Source organism: Thermobia domestica, chromosome 8, assembly GCF_964235325.1.
Source record: "Thermobia domestica chromosome 8, izTheDome1.hap1.1, whole genome shotgun sequence".
NCBI lineage: Eukaryota > Metazoa > Arthropoda > Insecta > Zygentoma > Lepismatidae > Thermobia > Thermobia domestica.
The window spans coordinates 17,482,445-17,499,517 of NC_137461.1; the positions used below are offsets into that span (position 1 = coordinate 17,482,445).

Consider the following 17,073-nt stretch of genomic DNA (forward strand, 5'->3'; position numbering starts at 1 on the left):
TTTTTACATTAGTATTTTTCTGGTATTTCAACACGCAGTTCTCATTAGTTTCATATTGTACCTCTTTTATTTAAATTGATTTTTAAACAACTCTGCACCTGTTGAAAATGTTTAGTAAACTTTATTTTTTTGTTCTTAACAGTATGTATAAAAATAAAAATATGTCTATCAGAACGAAATTCAAAATAATATTTAAAAATATTTTCCGGCATTAGATTCTAATTATATTTATCTCTTCCACTTATCTTCGCAAACCCCCCACCTCCCAGGAGGCTCGCGAACCCAGCTTGAGAAATCCTGTACTAGTGTTTGGAGAGGAGTGGAGATCAAGAGAAGTCTCATTTCACTTTTTCATCTATTTCCTTTCCTGTGCCTAATTGCGAAGATATTATAGTGCTAATTAATTAATATAAAACTACTAAAATACACAAAGTTAAACTTACCTAGCCACAAAATGGCTTCGTTCACATCAAACGCATACTGCATATCTCCATCCACAAGACCGGGAGTATCGACAAAGGTAACCAGGCTGAACTTCTTCTGTTTAGAAGTCGAAATCTCTGTGGAAAGGAAATCCACAACTCCTGGAACACAAATTAAATGGTATCAATCAGCAACTAAAATATTAACTACTTGACCTAGATAAGTAAAAAAGAGTGATATACTAAATGAAAGCACTTTTAATTAATTATTTCTGAAACTTCCTCGTTATAAAGTTTTCCGCCATTCCTCATTTCAGTCCCTCTTAGGTCCGAATATTCATTTCGGAATTTTATTTTCAAATATTATCAGTCTGCGTTCTTCATTCAAACTAAGCGACCTTGCAACCATACAGCGTAACAGGCATATACAGGGTGTTTCAAAACAAAATCGACAACGTTTAGGAGGTGATTCCTGACACCAAGATAAGACATAGGCCAATCTGCGTGCACAAATGTTTCCTTTCGGAGTTATAGCTGCCGAAAACATGAAAAAATGGAGTTGAAGTGCCCATAGCTCCAAAACTATGGGACCTACCGTTGTCGGGTCATGACTTTACTTAGGAACTAATATGTGCGCTATCCAAAAATACATGTTTCAGAATCCTAAGGTACTCGAGCAACAATTTTTATAGAGGCAGTTTGTCTACGGGCATATAATTTGAAGTACTAACCAACTACCTCTAGAAAAATTGTTTCGGAAGTTATATGGCCGTTCTAAAACATGGATATTTGGATAGAGCACATATTAGTTCGTACATAAAGTTTGACCCGATTATGGTAAGTCCCATAGTTCTGGAGCTATGGACCTTTAAATTTCACTTTTTAGTGTTTTCGGCAGTCTTTAACTCAGAAAGGAAACATTTGTGCACCCAGATTGGTCTATACTTTTCGTCTTATCTTGGTGTCAGAAATCACCTCCCAAACGTTGTCAGTGTTGTTTTGAAACACCTGTAGTTTAAGTTTCGACTTCTTCGAATGAACTGAATAACAACATAAATTCCCTGCTTTCAGCTGACATTTAATTTCTTCGTCGATATGGTTCTAGTCTCTTAATATTGGACCGAGATAGATATTTGTAAGTGTTCACTTTGTTGAAAGTATTACTTGATATTTCAATATACAACTAAATATTTGAAAATAAATAAATACATAAATAAAAAATAAAAAGTTATTCTACAAACTGTACCAATCTCTCATTCATTTTTTTCTTTTTAATACTCAGAAAATGAACTGACAACCCAATAATTTCACTGAGTAACTACTTAGTATCTAGAAAACACTACTTAATGAAATAATCTGTGTATTAATAGCACATTTCATCTTCAAATTAACAATGGCGTCATAAGCTTAGACGACGAACAGGGCAAAAAATGAAGGTAATTTCAGGAACAGGAAGGTAATTTTGATTATTTTACAGAGTTGCATTTTGCACTTACTACAAAATTCAGTAGTGGTATCTTAATATTGTTTTGTCATTCCTACAATATCTTGAAAACGTTTACCTCTAGTGCATAAGGGCCTGGTTCGATCCCAGCTCGCGCCAAGTGAACTTTGTGGTGGACAAACACCGTATGTGAGGATTTTCTCGGGGTTCTCCCGTTTCTTCCCACTTTATCCATTCCACCATTTCATTCATTCCTCTTCATCACAGTCTCCTTTAACCTAAACCTAGCCGGCATAAGCGTGGGACGTAAAACTGGAAGATTTCATTTAACTTTTTTTTTCAAACTGGAGGAATGAAGAGAGAGAGCTACCAAGTACATCTACGGTCATATGGAAATACATTGAGCTGACAACAATTTAGGGAAAAACCTGGGATCGTATTTTGGGATAAGGGTAAAGAAATTTACCGTCTCTTTTCAGCACTGAGGCTCTATGAGACATGGACCTACAGTTATCAAATTTTAAGGCTCGCTCACCGGGAATCGAAGCCAGGACCCCATGCGCAAAAGGCGATCACATTAGCCACTAGATCAGCGGGACAATATTTAAAATAACGGTGGTCTTGTGTATAAACCAAAATAATAATAATAATAATAATAATAATAATAATAATAATAATAATAATAATAATAATAATAATAATAATAATAATAATAATAATAATAATAATAATAATAATAATAATAAATCTCTGTTATGCTCAATTCAGCAGAAGTGTGACAAGGGTCTCAGCCAGACCAGAGTGAAAAAAGACGAATGTCTAAACTACTTGAATTAATATCCAACTACAAAACATGGAATTTCACATTAAACTACGTTACGGATCATGCATATATATAACAACAACAATAAAAAACAATGCAGACTGCAATAAATATAAATATATATAATACAAACTACAATTTCAATGCTCCAATGAGGGATCTTCTTTCTTCTTCAGTTGCTGAGACGTTCCCTGTCGCTGTGTTGCCCTTCACTAGGCAGCTTGCAGTTGAAAAGCAAGCAAGGTGCCCGGCGATGAGCCCCACAGAAACAAGACCAAACAATTAACAACATCTGCATTCACATGCTGCAACACTGAAACTTATAGATAACTTTTTAACAAAAATAAATAAATAATAAATACAATGCTTAACCATTTACTACAAAGACATGCCAATGGAGTGCATTACACACAGAAAACAAGAAATTTAGTTCACTCTAACCCTTTCAGCATTTCCACTTTTTGTGGTAAATTTTAGACTTTCACTCAAACAGCTACTGCTTCCTTACTATTTATCGTAGGATCAGGGGTTCATACCTCGTTTATTTCACAATAGAACATCCTTTCGAACGGTACCATTTGCTTGTCCATATTATATACCAGAAATGGGAAAATCGAAAAAACCCGGGAGTTTTTCGAAAAAAAAATCCAAAATTTTTGCGCCCCTCTGGTCAAGGTATGAGTTCACGTAGAGATCTCAAAAAAATTAGGAATACTTAAAGGTGCATACAATAAGTGTGCAAAATTTCAATCTTATGTCTTGAGAACTAAGAGCGGGAAAAAAATTTTGAAATCAAGAAAAAAGTTACGTCCCTCCGCCCCCACTTGGCGCCGCCAAATTGACCAACCGGTTCCCAAACGCATCTGGGTTGTTCTTTGGTTCATGCTTGACTTGACCAATTAAAAAAAAATCGGATTCAATACGTGTTATATGAGCTTAATAAGCGTTTAAACACAGCACTACTCCATGATACAAATTCGTACCAAAAATCTCAAAAGGCCTAAAATCAGATCAAACATTTCGCTTCATGTTCCACGGTTATGTTATATAGGCGAAAGGAAATGGATGGATATTGGAAGTAAATGATGATGATAGAAATGATGGGAAGACAACGGGAGACGAAACTGGAGATATCTCGAGAAAATCCACGGACACAATGTTGCTCATCACAAACTTACACGGGGCAGAGTCGAACCAGCGACTATTGGAATCACAGATGAGCATTCTACCGCAAAGCCACCATCTTCCCTACTTCATTTTTTTAAAATGAAAATCTTATAATGGAACTTTAGAAGGACATTTTCGAAACGGAAATGCCGTTATATATGCTAATCCGAAGATCTAGCAGAAATTTTGTTTCGTTCAGGATACGTTATATAAAAAGAAAAAAAAGAAAAAGTTAGTGATTTGCAACTCTATCCATCACGACTCTAGAACTCACTAAAGAAATAATAAACACTTCTGACCAGAGTATATACACTTGTTCATTAAGAACTAAATTACAGTGTAACGGTTTCGACAACTTAACGTTGTCTTCATCAGACACTAACTCTTAGTGACTGATGAAGACAATGTTAAGTTGTCGAAACCGTTACACTGTAATTTAGTTTTTAATAAACAAGTATATATACTCTGGTCAGAAGTGTTTATTATTTCGTTAGTGATTTTATTATCTACTGGGAAAATTAAGAATATTCACTGATTTAAATATTATTCTTTTCTTTTGTTAGAAACAATCCTGTTTAATTCATTTATTAGCTAATCACGGATACCTTTGAAGAAATATAGCTCTCCCAGCTGGTCTATTAGGAAGCACGTATGCCATTGATGTCCAAATTTGATTCTCGGTGGGAGAGCAATGAATAGACTGTGGACGTTCGGATTTTCCTTAAACTATAGGTCTATGTTTCACATAGCATCAGTGGACAAAAGGCTAAACTCTAACAAGTATAAATATATATATAACCCACTTTCAATGAATATGTCGGTTAAGCAAAGCGTTCTGGATTTGAATTTTTCACATTTATATATTTTTTTCTTTCTTTAAGAGGAAAATAATGTTGTTTCTTGTTGTGATAGGCCGGCCACTTTTTTTATACTGACATTTAAGGTAATATTAACCTACAGTTCACAAGGCTTTCTTGAAACTGTTCACACAGGAATAACTGAAATGATACGAAATAGCACACACGGAGCAAACCACACGATAATATACACAACAAAAGAAAGAAAGAAAGAAAAATATTTCAAACTGATTCTTTTACGAGGTTATTTAAAAGCTACGGTCTTAAAAGAGGCTCCTCTAGAGTTTTGAGAAAGTATATTTTTGAAATTATCCCATAAATGCATGACGACTCAATGAGTAGGAAATAATTATAATTGGTAATCGAACAAAAGTAACATGCATTATACCTAATATAAATAACTAACCGTTTCCATGTTCCAAAATTTCCTACTTTAGTTAAAAAACAAAATTCAAATGTTTATACTACTATCTTTAAAGGAACATACAATACAGATGAGTTATACTACTGCACTCTATGACAATCTCTGTCTGAAATTTTTGTCTGCCTGAAATTACTTAAAATCTGTCTGAAACTATTTAAAGTCTGTCTGAAATTACTTGAAATCTGACCGAAATTAAGTCTGTCTGAAATTCTTAAAGTCTGTCTGAAATTCTTAAAGTCTGTCTGAAATTGTTAAAGTCTGTCTGAAATTGTTAAAGTCTGTCTGAAATTGTTAAAGTCTGTCTGAAATTACTTCAAGTCTGTCTAAAATTCTTAGTCTTCCTGAAATTACCGTAAGTCTGTGAAATTATTTTAAGTCTGTCTGAAATTCTTAAACTTTGAAATTCTTAAAAGTCTGTCTCAAATCCTTAAAGTATGTCTGAAATTACTTAAAGTTTGTCTGAAATTCTTTTAAATAACATTATTATTTAACTTTAATAACTGTGTGTTAAAACTATTTTCTTTATTAGAAACTAAATACAACTATTATTTAAAAAGTAGTTTACACGATTCCAAGACAACATGATACGTAATCAAATGCAGTTGAGCTCGTTCCTCTAGTCCGTGCCGTAACTTAGATTTTGGGGGAAAAGTTATTCTGGCAACACTGAAAATTCTTTAGGTTCATAATTTCTGTTGTAGAATAACAATATCTATGATTGTGGTAAATTGCATTTCATTATCTCCTTTCACTTACGAAAAACAAGCAAAAGAAAAATGGTAAATTTTGTATTATTATTATGTCAGGTTCTTAAGCTGTACGTCCACGTCTTATATAGCTTCGGTGCTGAAAAGGTCGTCAAACTCCAACCCAAGCAACCAATCATTAATGACTTTTGTCCTTTTAGATATTTTTTCCTGAAAATCTAGGGAAACCAATTTTTCGTTGCCCATAGCTCCTATACGAAACCCCAACAGACATATTTTGATCGAAGCTTTGTTATCACGTTTTTGTGGTATATTATTACTGTGGTATATTTCGTACCTGTTCTTATAGTAAGTAAAGCTATTCTTTTTTAACACACAAAACAATATATAAAAATATACTAGATTAATTTCAGTACAAATAAACATTCCAAATAAAGTAATACAATCAAGTTAAAAAAATCTGCAAAGTACAAATATATATTCCATTTCATGCAAACACACATCAGATACAGAAGAAAGTAAAAACAACAACCATTACATATTTTCAAGTAATCTACTGAAACTCTTATTGGTCATTTCATCATATTTGTGTGTTCATTTCCCATCAGTAAGTTCACTCATATGATTACGCTGCGTTATACATATATATGTATTTATTTTTTATACCCACTACATGTGAAAGGAAGTGTTATCATTGAAGAAAATGACAACACGTCTCTGGAAGAATAATAAACATTAAACTAAGAAAGATGAAATTTATTTATTTTTAGTTTAACGTTCCACGATTATGCCTTTTCGGCTAAAGACGGATAATAAATGAGTCTTTATTTATTGTACTCTTCCATCGGGACCGGAAATCGAACCTGGAGCCAATGCATCAAAGGTGTATATGTTACACACTAGCCAGCAGAAAGGGCCTCATTACGCTAAAATTTTATTGTTATTATATATATATATATATATATATTATATATTATTATTATTATTATTATTATTATTATTATTATTATTATTATTATTAAACGAAATGCTGTTTTAGAATTTGAACAAATTTGCACTTAAGAAGATGAATTTAGAATTTAGAATGGATTTAGGATTTAGAATTCCCGAGTTACGTGAGACAGGAACTAATGTCTTTAATGAACTTACGTATTCCCTGACGAATGACGTCGCACTACTGACTTACTATACCCATATAAGATTATCAATGGTAAAATTGATTCTGAATCCTTATTATCGCATATTAACTTTCGTGTTTTTATCTGCGGCGAACTCGATCTCTAAATTTGCTAACTTACAAGACTCCTAGGTTATCATTTGTTAAGCGCTCCTTGTTTTACAAACTAACGCATGACTACAACACAGTTCCAATAGGTTTCAGCATTTTTACTTCAGAACTCAACTGAAGAGAATATTGTAAATTGAAAGGAGAACCTTCTTTCTTTCTTTTTTCTTTTCTTTTTTTTTGTGTGTATTTTTGTTTTTGTTTTCATCTTTGTTTTTATATGTTGTTCCGTTTCAGCCAAATGGCCTTGTGCCTTATGAAACTTAGTGAATAAATAAATGTCTGATATGCACCATGACTTATAATAGGGTTATTTCAATATTAACTAACCTTTGAACAAAGAAAATCAACTTTCATTATATACCAAAAAAAAAAAACTAATATCTTCTTGTATCGTAAACTAATATTATAAAATACGATATTAGTTCTTTTTTTTTTTAAAAAAAAAAGAAATAAACATCGGTTTGATTTGCTTAGTGATTAGTTTAATATTGAATTAAAGTATATAATAAGCAAAGCTGGCATAATGGAAAAATATTACGGTTATTTCGTGAAGATGAAACCTGAGCAGGCGAGTTAGTGTTTACTCCCAATGTTTTAAAACATTTTCTCTTATATTATAACATAGAACGTTTTTTCTGTCTTAGATAAATAAAACAACTATATTAAAAATACGAGAAAATACTAATACAAATTAAACTTCAAGTTAAAACAAAATTCACATACAGTTAGTAGTGTAGCAGCGCAGCTGAAAGCTGTTGAAGTTGCCCGAGAGCAACGGAAACTTAAGGAAAAGTCGTAGTTTTTTCGGATATGAAATAAGGTACTTTCTGTCTTTAGTATTGTGTTGTAATCGGATTTTATGAGAAAAAAAGAAGAGGAATAAGTGGAAATTATAAGTTGATTAAAAAGTGATAGTCCCTTAGTAAATAATTAAAAAAAAATCTTGAAAAGAGGACATTAATATGTCATAACGACTTGTCCTACAATAAAAGGTAATGAGACTTTTTGTAAAAAAAAAAAAAAAAAAAAAATCATCAAATCTTTAATGTTAAATTAAAAGACTAATAAAATTGGAAATATAAGGGAACGGAAAAAAGAAAAAAAGGAGGGATACAGCCTAAACGTCGAGGGTGATTGGAGTGAGCTATGTAAAAAAAAAGACAAAACCAAGGATTTTAAATGAAAAGTCCCAACCTTTACCTATAAGTTCAATTACCTCTAGTAAAACTCAGCTAAAAAAAAACATTCTAAATCATAGTAGTTGGTTTCTTAACGTAAATCTTATTGTAAATTGTATCTTAAACATTATGCAATTAATCTCATTGTATATATAGTAAAAATAAAAATTGAACCAAGCATCTTGAAAAAAATTAGGATTCTTTTACTTACTTCTATATATAAAAAAAAATCAAAACCTACCTCTCATGCTCTTTATGAGACAGCATGAAATACGGTTTGGTGTAAATCAACTGCCATACCTAATTCTACTTATTTAAATTTAATCATTTTTATTAATCAGTATTAAATATGTATACTATAGCTACCATTAACAAATATTACTTCGTTATGTAATGAAACCAAGAACTATGAATGAAAAAAATCATCATTAATTTTATTCAAGGAAATCATAATGTTAATTCTGTGGGTGAAACTGAACGGAGATTTTTTGTAATATTTTAAATTTTGTGTACGTGCATAACATAATATTTAAAACCACGACGACGACAGTATTTGCAATCAAGAAATCGTTGGAAGCAGAAGCAAAATAGTCAAGAATCACCTGTAGTAAAATAACATACTGTTTGTCAATAGTAATTAACAATTCGCATAAAATCATGAAAAAAATGAAAGCAAACCTCAAGGTAAATTTAAGTTCAAAATACTTCTTATTTTTACATTAGATAAAAACAATATTTTCAGAAAATGTAATTAGGACTCTCCTAAGATTTTGTAAATTTTTTATAATGGCTTTTGGCAAATTAAAAAGAAAAATAATTAAGACAAACAAGGACAATAGTCCATTTAAAATGCCCAAGTTTGCAACTAGAAAATCATTCTGTATTCTGCATCGAAATAGAAAAATCTCCAAGAAATTACAAATACCGAAAGAGAGACCACTGTTTGGTCAAACCTAAGCAGAATCTGCAGTAAGGTAAAATATGACAACAGAAAACTTAATGACATGATAATGGGAGATCTCTAAAAGTGACAGGCAAATTTGAATGTTTAAATATTCAGCTTATTTCTGTTATAATTGGCTTAGCATTGAGTGAATTTATAAATTATCTGTTATGCAGTTAAGCTAACTTACTATTTCTGGTTATGAACTCAATACTTTTCAATGTTCATTATTGAAAGCCAATTGGATCATCAATAAAATATTATCACTTGTGATAATAAGAGATTGTAATCACGACACGTTTAATTTCATTCTTCACTTTGAATTACTTGTTTAATTTGACTCTCTAATTTGATTTTTGAATTCAATGTTCCCTTTTACTAATTGCTACTTATTAATTTGCTCTTTATTAAGATAATATTTAATTCTTTTCGTTTTGTTCTTATGCTACAGTTAAAGTTGCCCACCGAAAACCATGGCGTATTTACACAATTTTTTAAAAACAATGTAAAATTTAAAATACTACTATTACGAATAATACTGTCAGTACAATCCTGTTATTGTACTGTGTTAAGTAGGAAAGTGGAAATAATAAAAAAAAAGAACAGCGAAAAAAGATCAGTGAAATGTGGAAATCAAGAAGAATGGAGTAATTTAGTTCGAAAACTGAGGAAATTCCACTTAAAGCTTGGGAGAAAAGAATAATACTGAAGATACTGATAGTAACCGTACGTGGAAGCATTTGTAAATCAAAATAGAAAATGCTTCCCATATTGAAAATGTAATAAAAAAAGTGATCCTCCAAACAGTCTTCATAACTTTTGTTTAAGGCCAGAAGTGGATAATATGAAGGAAGTGAATGTAAGCGACATCTATCCGTTACACTCTTCACATTATCCCGTTCTAAACTACCAATAATTACAACTAGCGACACCTACACAAAATATTAGTTTTTCTTGTTAACCTCTTTAAATATTGGGAGAGAACGAGGGAAGATTTTCATTTTTATTTCAAGCACTGAAGACAATTAAAGAAGAATAAAATAAATCGATTAGAATACGTGGGTCGTTCAATATATGTTTCCCTAAGCTATAAAATATTTATTTTTTAAGATACATGTGTAGGTGGGTCCTTCCTCACCTCTCCGTTAATTTCCATTGACATTCAGGCATTTGTCTCACCGTTGCAGTAATTTGTCCAAACCCATAATAATAATAATAATAATAATAATAATAATAATAATAATAATAATAATAATAATAATAATAATAATAATAATAATAATAATAATAATAAAAAATCAGGGCTGGCTATTTAGCATTCTTATCACATTCTGCTTCATTTCTTCATCTGTTTCGAAACATTTACCTTACAATGTAGAGTGAAAAAGATGGAAGCAACTCGGTGCTAAATTGAGGCTATATGGAGAGTGGGGCAGCCATTCCCACACTAATTCTTCAATTTGGTTCTTATTTGCGTGCTGAGTGGAGACGGACGTCATCGTCAAGAAGAAGAGACCAGGTCACCTATATCGAATTGTGTTTCCCTGAAGAAGAGTTCAGGTTTGATATAAGCGGCCTGCTCTCCTGTCAACTGGTGATGAAGAAGTGAAGCGGAAATGTAAGGAGAGTGCTAAACAGACAGAGCCCTGAATTTTTGCAAAGAGTTCGGAGAAATTGGTGCAACGGTGGGACAAATCCCTGAATTTCAATGGGGATTATGTAGAGAAGTGAGGAAGGACCCACCTACACATAGATTTTTACAGCGTAGGGAAACATATATTGAACGACCCACGTAGAATATGTTTACAGTACTAGTGGATACAGTAGAAGCTAACATAAGGAAAACGTAAAACTAAATTTGATATGACATATTCAATCCAATACTTCTTGTTTTAAAACGAAGAAATTTAGCAAAGGACTGCAATGTACGGAAACTTCTAAATTTCCAGCAAGTGAGCTGCTACATCGAAGAACAATTACGATTTGGAATAATTATTCTTAACTTCTAAAAATATTTAGAAAAAAATTAGTCCTTTCTTTCAGTTCAACTACGGTATCTGAAAAATACATGTCTTACCTCCATCCTTGTTGGTTGCAAGCTGTTTCTAGAACCAGAAGTCAGAGCTAGGGAACAAAAGAAATCGCGTCGAGTTCACACTGCGACTGAAAGGCACAATGAGTATGAAACACGAAATACTAGATAACTTTCCCTTGCTGGGGCCTCAGCTATTTCCTTTATAATCTCTATTCGGAGACTGACACCCCTACAGGAAATGTCTAGCGATAGCAGCTCATTGGCTGACGACAATGTCTGAAGACCAAACAACAACGCAAAATCCCTCCTTTGACATTTAAAAAAGGAAATAATAACAGAAATCTAACTCACAATGGCTGACCATTATTCTACCGAAATTTCACAATATTTACACAGACCACGCCCTTCACCATTTTACAAATCACAAGAGTTGACTTTATGGCACAATAATAATTTATTTTTTTTAACCTTATTTCAGAACGTGAATGTTTCTTGTTTTTTTTTTCTTTTTGAAACTATTATAAATTTTGCTATTTATAGCGCAAATGCCAGAAACAAAAATGGAATGAAATGGGATCTTAAATGTAAGCAAAGAATAAGATGAATTAAAATAATTTCGAAATAATTACTTAAATAACTTAAGGAATACCAACTTATATTAATAACACTCGCTTCCATGTTTTGTGATGACAAATTTTATGAATTTGTAAGTCTGACAAAGATTTCAAATGAATTTTTCAAGAAATGAAAAACGTAATAAATGTACACTCATGTCCAAAATTATTGTCGCATGTCTATAAATATGTTGCTATAGGAATATAATTTGATAACGAATTCGCCGATATTTCTTATAATGTTAGTATGTGTATAATCGGCAGACATGTATGTGGCAAATTTCATGTCGAAAGAGCAGTAAATAAGAATAATAAAACGAAAATGAAACTTTCTTGTCCATTTAGCAACATTTTGTTTTACTCATTCTAATTTTCTTATTTATAATTCTTTTCCTATGAAATTTACCACAAATATACATTTCCCGAAGTACACTACAAAATCATTATGAAATTGTATTCTTACAAGAAGACAGTTATAGATATGCGACAATCACTTTGGACATGAGTGTACCTATCTATTTATATATATAAACAAAAGTAACAATGTAGTTTTGACTGAATAACTCGAACCATTTGACCGATCTCGATCAAGTTTTCAACATAGATGAGGTTCGGGCCTGGGATGTCTTTTTATCATTTCATTTTGAAGGAGAGAGAGGTGGAAATATATAAAAATGATCGAAAATGACCGATATTAGTGTCGATTCCATAGTTTTCGGGGTTGTTGAGATGAACAGCGACACTTCCAATGCCGCTTAAATCCAAATTCAGCCCCCATTAGTACTCCTAGGGGGGGATGGTGACATGTAAAAATAATTGAAAATGGCCGTCTCCCCGTGCGAAGAGCGAATATTCTGCTAGTATGTAAAATGTATAAAATTCTCAATATGCTACTGCCAGAAAGACGAAATCTGATCAAGTTTTGATATATCACATATAATTATTCGTAATATCTTGTCAGAGAACAGGAAGGTGATGAGATGTTGAGAAATGGTATATAAAATACGAGTGAAAGAAATTAGTTACACGAAAAACCGAAACTTTAGATAAGACTGAAAAATAATAATAATATATTGTTCGTTCCTTCACAGTACTTGTTACAAGCGTATCAGAATATGCTACCAATGGTTACAAGTACCGAATTTCTTAAATTAATATGCACAATAACGTACACTTATGTCCAAAATGATTGTCGCATATCTATAACTGTCTTCTTGTAAGAATATAATTTCATAATGATTTTGCAGGGTACTTTTAATACTGATACTGTGTGCATAAACGGGAAATGTATATTTGTTGTAAATTTCATAGGAAAAGAATTATAAATACGAAACTTATGATGAGTAAAATAAAATGTTGCTAAATGGACAAGAAAATTTTATTTTTGTTTTATTGTTCTTATTTACTGCTCTTTTGACATGAAATTTGCCACATACATGTCTTTGACGATTATACACATACTAACATTATAAGAAATACCGGGCGAATTCGTTATCAAATTATATTCCTAGAACAGCATATTTATAGACATGCGACAATAATTTTGGACATAAGTGTACATACCTGGTGTAGAAATTATTTATATGAATAAAGGACAATGATATCGATTTCTGTAGGAGAATCCAGAACCCTCTTTTGCTCCACAGTACCTCGAGAATAAAGTAACTGGCTGTTACCTAGACTCCTGTTGTTCCTCTAAAAATGCTGATTCCTTCTATATTTACTTGTTGTGGCAGATTCACACAGTTTGTTCGTGTTTTTATAAATAATTAATGCATTGATTCCTTCAGGTATTATGAAATATTTTAAAAATTGGAAGGTTTATTTATACCGTGCGACAAGTAATTGCACATCCAGTTTTTGCTATTCATTCAGAGTTGGTAAATTGTGGGGAAAATATTTGTGCATTCGATGTTTAGAAATTAGAAAAAAAAATGTAAATTTTATTTATTCTGTGAATACTTTCATCTACTGTAATAAATGCTCATTTACATTTATTCGGTCTACAGGGTGTCTACTAAAATTCCGAATTGAAATTTCGTGACTTTTTCTGGCTTTTTCTTCACCAAACTATAAAATTTCGTAACATTCTCAAGAGCGAATTTTGGGTGCGAATTCGGCCGAATTTTCATGCATGCGATAGAAGCATACTTTGCTTGCGATTTGGAGCGTCTACAGCCGACCATAGACATTTCTGATTATGAATTTTGACGTTTTACAGAAAAAAAAATCCAGTCTCTACTTATATTTATACAGATAAAAAAAATCATGACCCAAAAGCTAAATTTCGTGATTTTTTCTTTACTTTCATGACCGTTTTCTGATTTCGTGACTTCCGTGACCGATATACACCGTGGTCTAGTTTTTGGAATACGAACAGGAATGTAGGACACAGCCAGTTACTTCATTTTAAAGGTACTGTAGATCAAAACAAGGCTCCAGATTCTCCTACACGAGCCGAAATCATGATCATTTAATGCAAATAATTTATGCTGCAGGTCCGTACATTATTTATATGTAAAAGCGTATAATACAACATAAAAACTTAACATATTCTGAAATGAAGATGAGTATTTACTTTCATTATTTAACAGGATCGTACACTTTTATATAAGGAAGACCTAGACGCACATGGGAGGACAATATTAAGATGGATCTCGTAGAAATAGGAATACAAAGTAGAAACTGGGGCAGTTGGCTAAGGACAGAAGTCAGTGGAGAGCTTTTGTGAATGCGGCTCTGAACTTCCAGGTTTCATAGGTCATAGATTTAGTTAGTACCGGTGCTTTTACACTACAAAGCTAACATAGCTTCTTCCAGACATACTTTCTAGAGAGACGGAGTGAAAGGAATTTGCAAAAGTACTATCGCCTCTGATCTTTCTTCTGTCAACTGTGTTAAACTCCGCATTCGTGAATTTTTAAGTCAAAGAAATGGCGCAGTCCACCCTCCTCACATTTTGACCCCTGTTTCGACAAAATATTCTGGAATCAAGCGTGCACATAATGCGATACAAACTTAGAGAGCTACACCGACAGAGAAAAGAAAATGGAGGTGCGATTGAAGAGGATTTGTTCAGAGGGTTGCGTTTGCTACTGAAGAGCATTGGGGATGACACAACTCTTTAAAAAATGTAACGAAAGAGAACACAACATTACAAAACAGTGCCATGAAGGCTCGGCTGGGGAATTTTAATTTTAAGAAATGTATGGACAATACGCCTAATACCAATACTGTTTTTTTTTTTTTTTTTTTTTCCTTTCGTGATCGATTTCAGTGATCTCTCACGAACCGATAGATTAGCGCGGCGATCACCAAGACGTCGTCAAGCAAGTTAGATAATAACAATATTCAGAACATCCTCGGCAGTTTACGTTGCCTCCTTCAATTTTCTTCTATATCCACCATTCGACAATATACCCTCTCCTTTACCTTCATAAAATTTTAATGTTTACCTATTTTCGAAATGTCAGATCAAAATTGTTTCAAGCCCAAACTTAAACAATTTGAACATCGACTTTAGGATGGAAAAGAATCATTGAGTTTAACGTCCCACGATTATGCCCTTTAGGCTAAGGGAGACGAATTGATTAAGGCAAGTGATGATTAATGATGAAGGAATTGGGACTGAGAATGTGGGAGGAAACGGGAGTCCCCCGAAAAACTCACCGGATACGATGCTGTTCACCACAAACTTACTTGGATGGAGATCGAACCAGGGACCCCCCGCACCAGAGGTAAGCGCTCTACTACTGAGCCACCGTGCACATCAACGTTGGAGAAACAAAGTAATTCATTATTACTTAGATCTAATTTCCTTCGTTTAATATTCTGAACGTATCTATTAAAAATAGTAATCGTATCTGCAGGTCCTTGATGTCAAGCGTGTCTTCATATAGAAGTTCAAATATATTGTAAATTATTTGCAGATCTGGGGATAGAGTAGAACACTACAGATGGTAATCAAAAAAATGGAAACACCTGTAGTTGGCAACACGTCAGATGTATGGGTTGGCAGTGGTGTCGTGGCGCCCGCAGCGCCGGACCATTGGTGGTGCTGTGTTAGCTCGGTCTCCATACTACGTCAGGCGCAGTGGAACAGCAGTGTCCAGTGGCTGCAGCAGACGGAGGTAGTGTAAAATGGGAGACCTCTTAGATTTTCAAAGAGGGCAAATTGTTGGTGCGCAGTTATGTGGAGTGAGTGTGACGGCAGTGGCTACTGTGTTAGGTGTGTAGCGTGGGACAGTGTTGAAGGTGATGACGGCCTACATAACACACGGGAAAACCACATCGAGGAAGCGGAACAGTGGGCGGAAGAAAATCATGAGTGACAGGTCACGCCGGGTATTAAAGTGCATTGTCATGCAGAACCGTCGTGCCACTGCGGAGCAAGTGACGGAGGAACTCAATCAGCACCTCCCCCGCCCTGTTTCGACAATCACAGTCCGCCGCGAATTACATGACATGAACTTACGGGGTCGTGTTGCACGGGTCAAACCGCTCATCAGGGACCATAACGCTTTCGCACGCCGCAAATGGTGCCGCGACCATGCAACTTGGACCGTTGAGGACTGAAAACGTGTGATATGGTCGGATGAGTCATCCTTCACCCTATTCCCAACCACAGGCCGTGTTTATGTGTGGAGAACGCCCAAAGAAGCTTATGATTTGCAGTGTCTCCGCCCAACTGTGAAACATGGCGGCGGCTCGGTGATGCTGTGGAACGCCATATCATGGTTTTCATTGGGTCCTGTGGTCAAACTTAGCGGACGAATCACTGCCAACGATTATGTCACAATTTTAGGAGACCACTTGCATGCTATGGTCCGGATATTGTTCCCGGACAATGACGCCATCTTCCAGGATGATAATGCACCCATTCACACAGCTGGCGTTGTTGCAGCGTGGTTTCAGGAACATCGGAATGAAGTTCAACACCTCCCCTGGCCCGCCCAATCTCCACATCTCAACATAATTGAACATCTGTGGTCCGTCTTGGAAACACGACTCCGGCGACGATTTCCACCTCCATCCTCTTTCACAGAACTGGCCTGCACGAGGAATGGTGTAAAATTCCACTTGCTACCATTCACGACCTCTATGCCTCCATCCCACGTCGTATCAAGGCTGTTCTGAAGGCGAAAGGTGGCCCGACACCATATTAATCTTGT

At 34.0% G+C, this 17,073-nt stretch overlaps 1 protein-coding gene across 3 annotated transcripts in view; it reads right to left on the minus strand.

Annotated features, from left to right (window-relative positions):
• Positions 1-17,073, minus strand: part of LOC145692726 (sarcalumenin-like) — a 173,549-nt gene that overhangs the window by 35,443 nt on the left and 121,033 nt on the right. For all 3 annotated transcript variants that reach the window (XM_081768153.1, XM_081768151.1, XM_081768152.1), the window contains exon 6: positions 444-584. In XM_081768153.1, the coding sequence (XP_081624279.1) occupies positions 444-584 (141 nt within the window). The remainder of the gene's footprint in view (positions 1-443; positions 585-17,073) is intronic.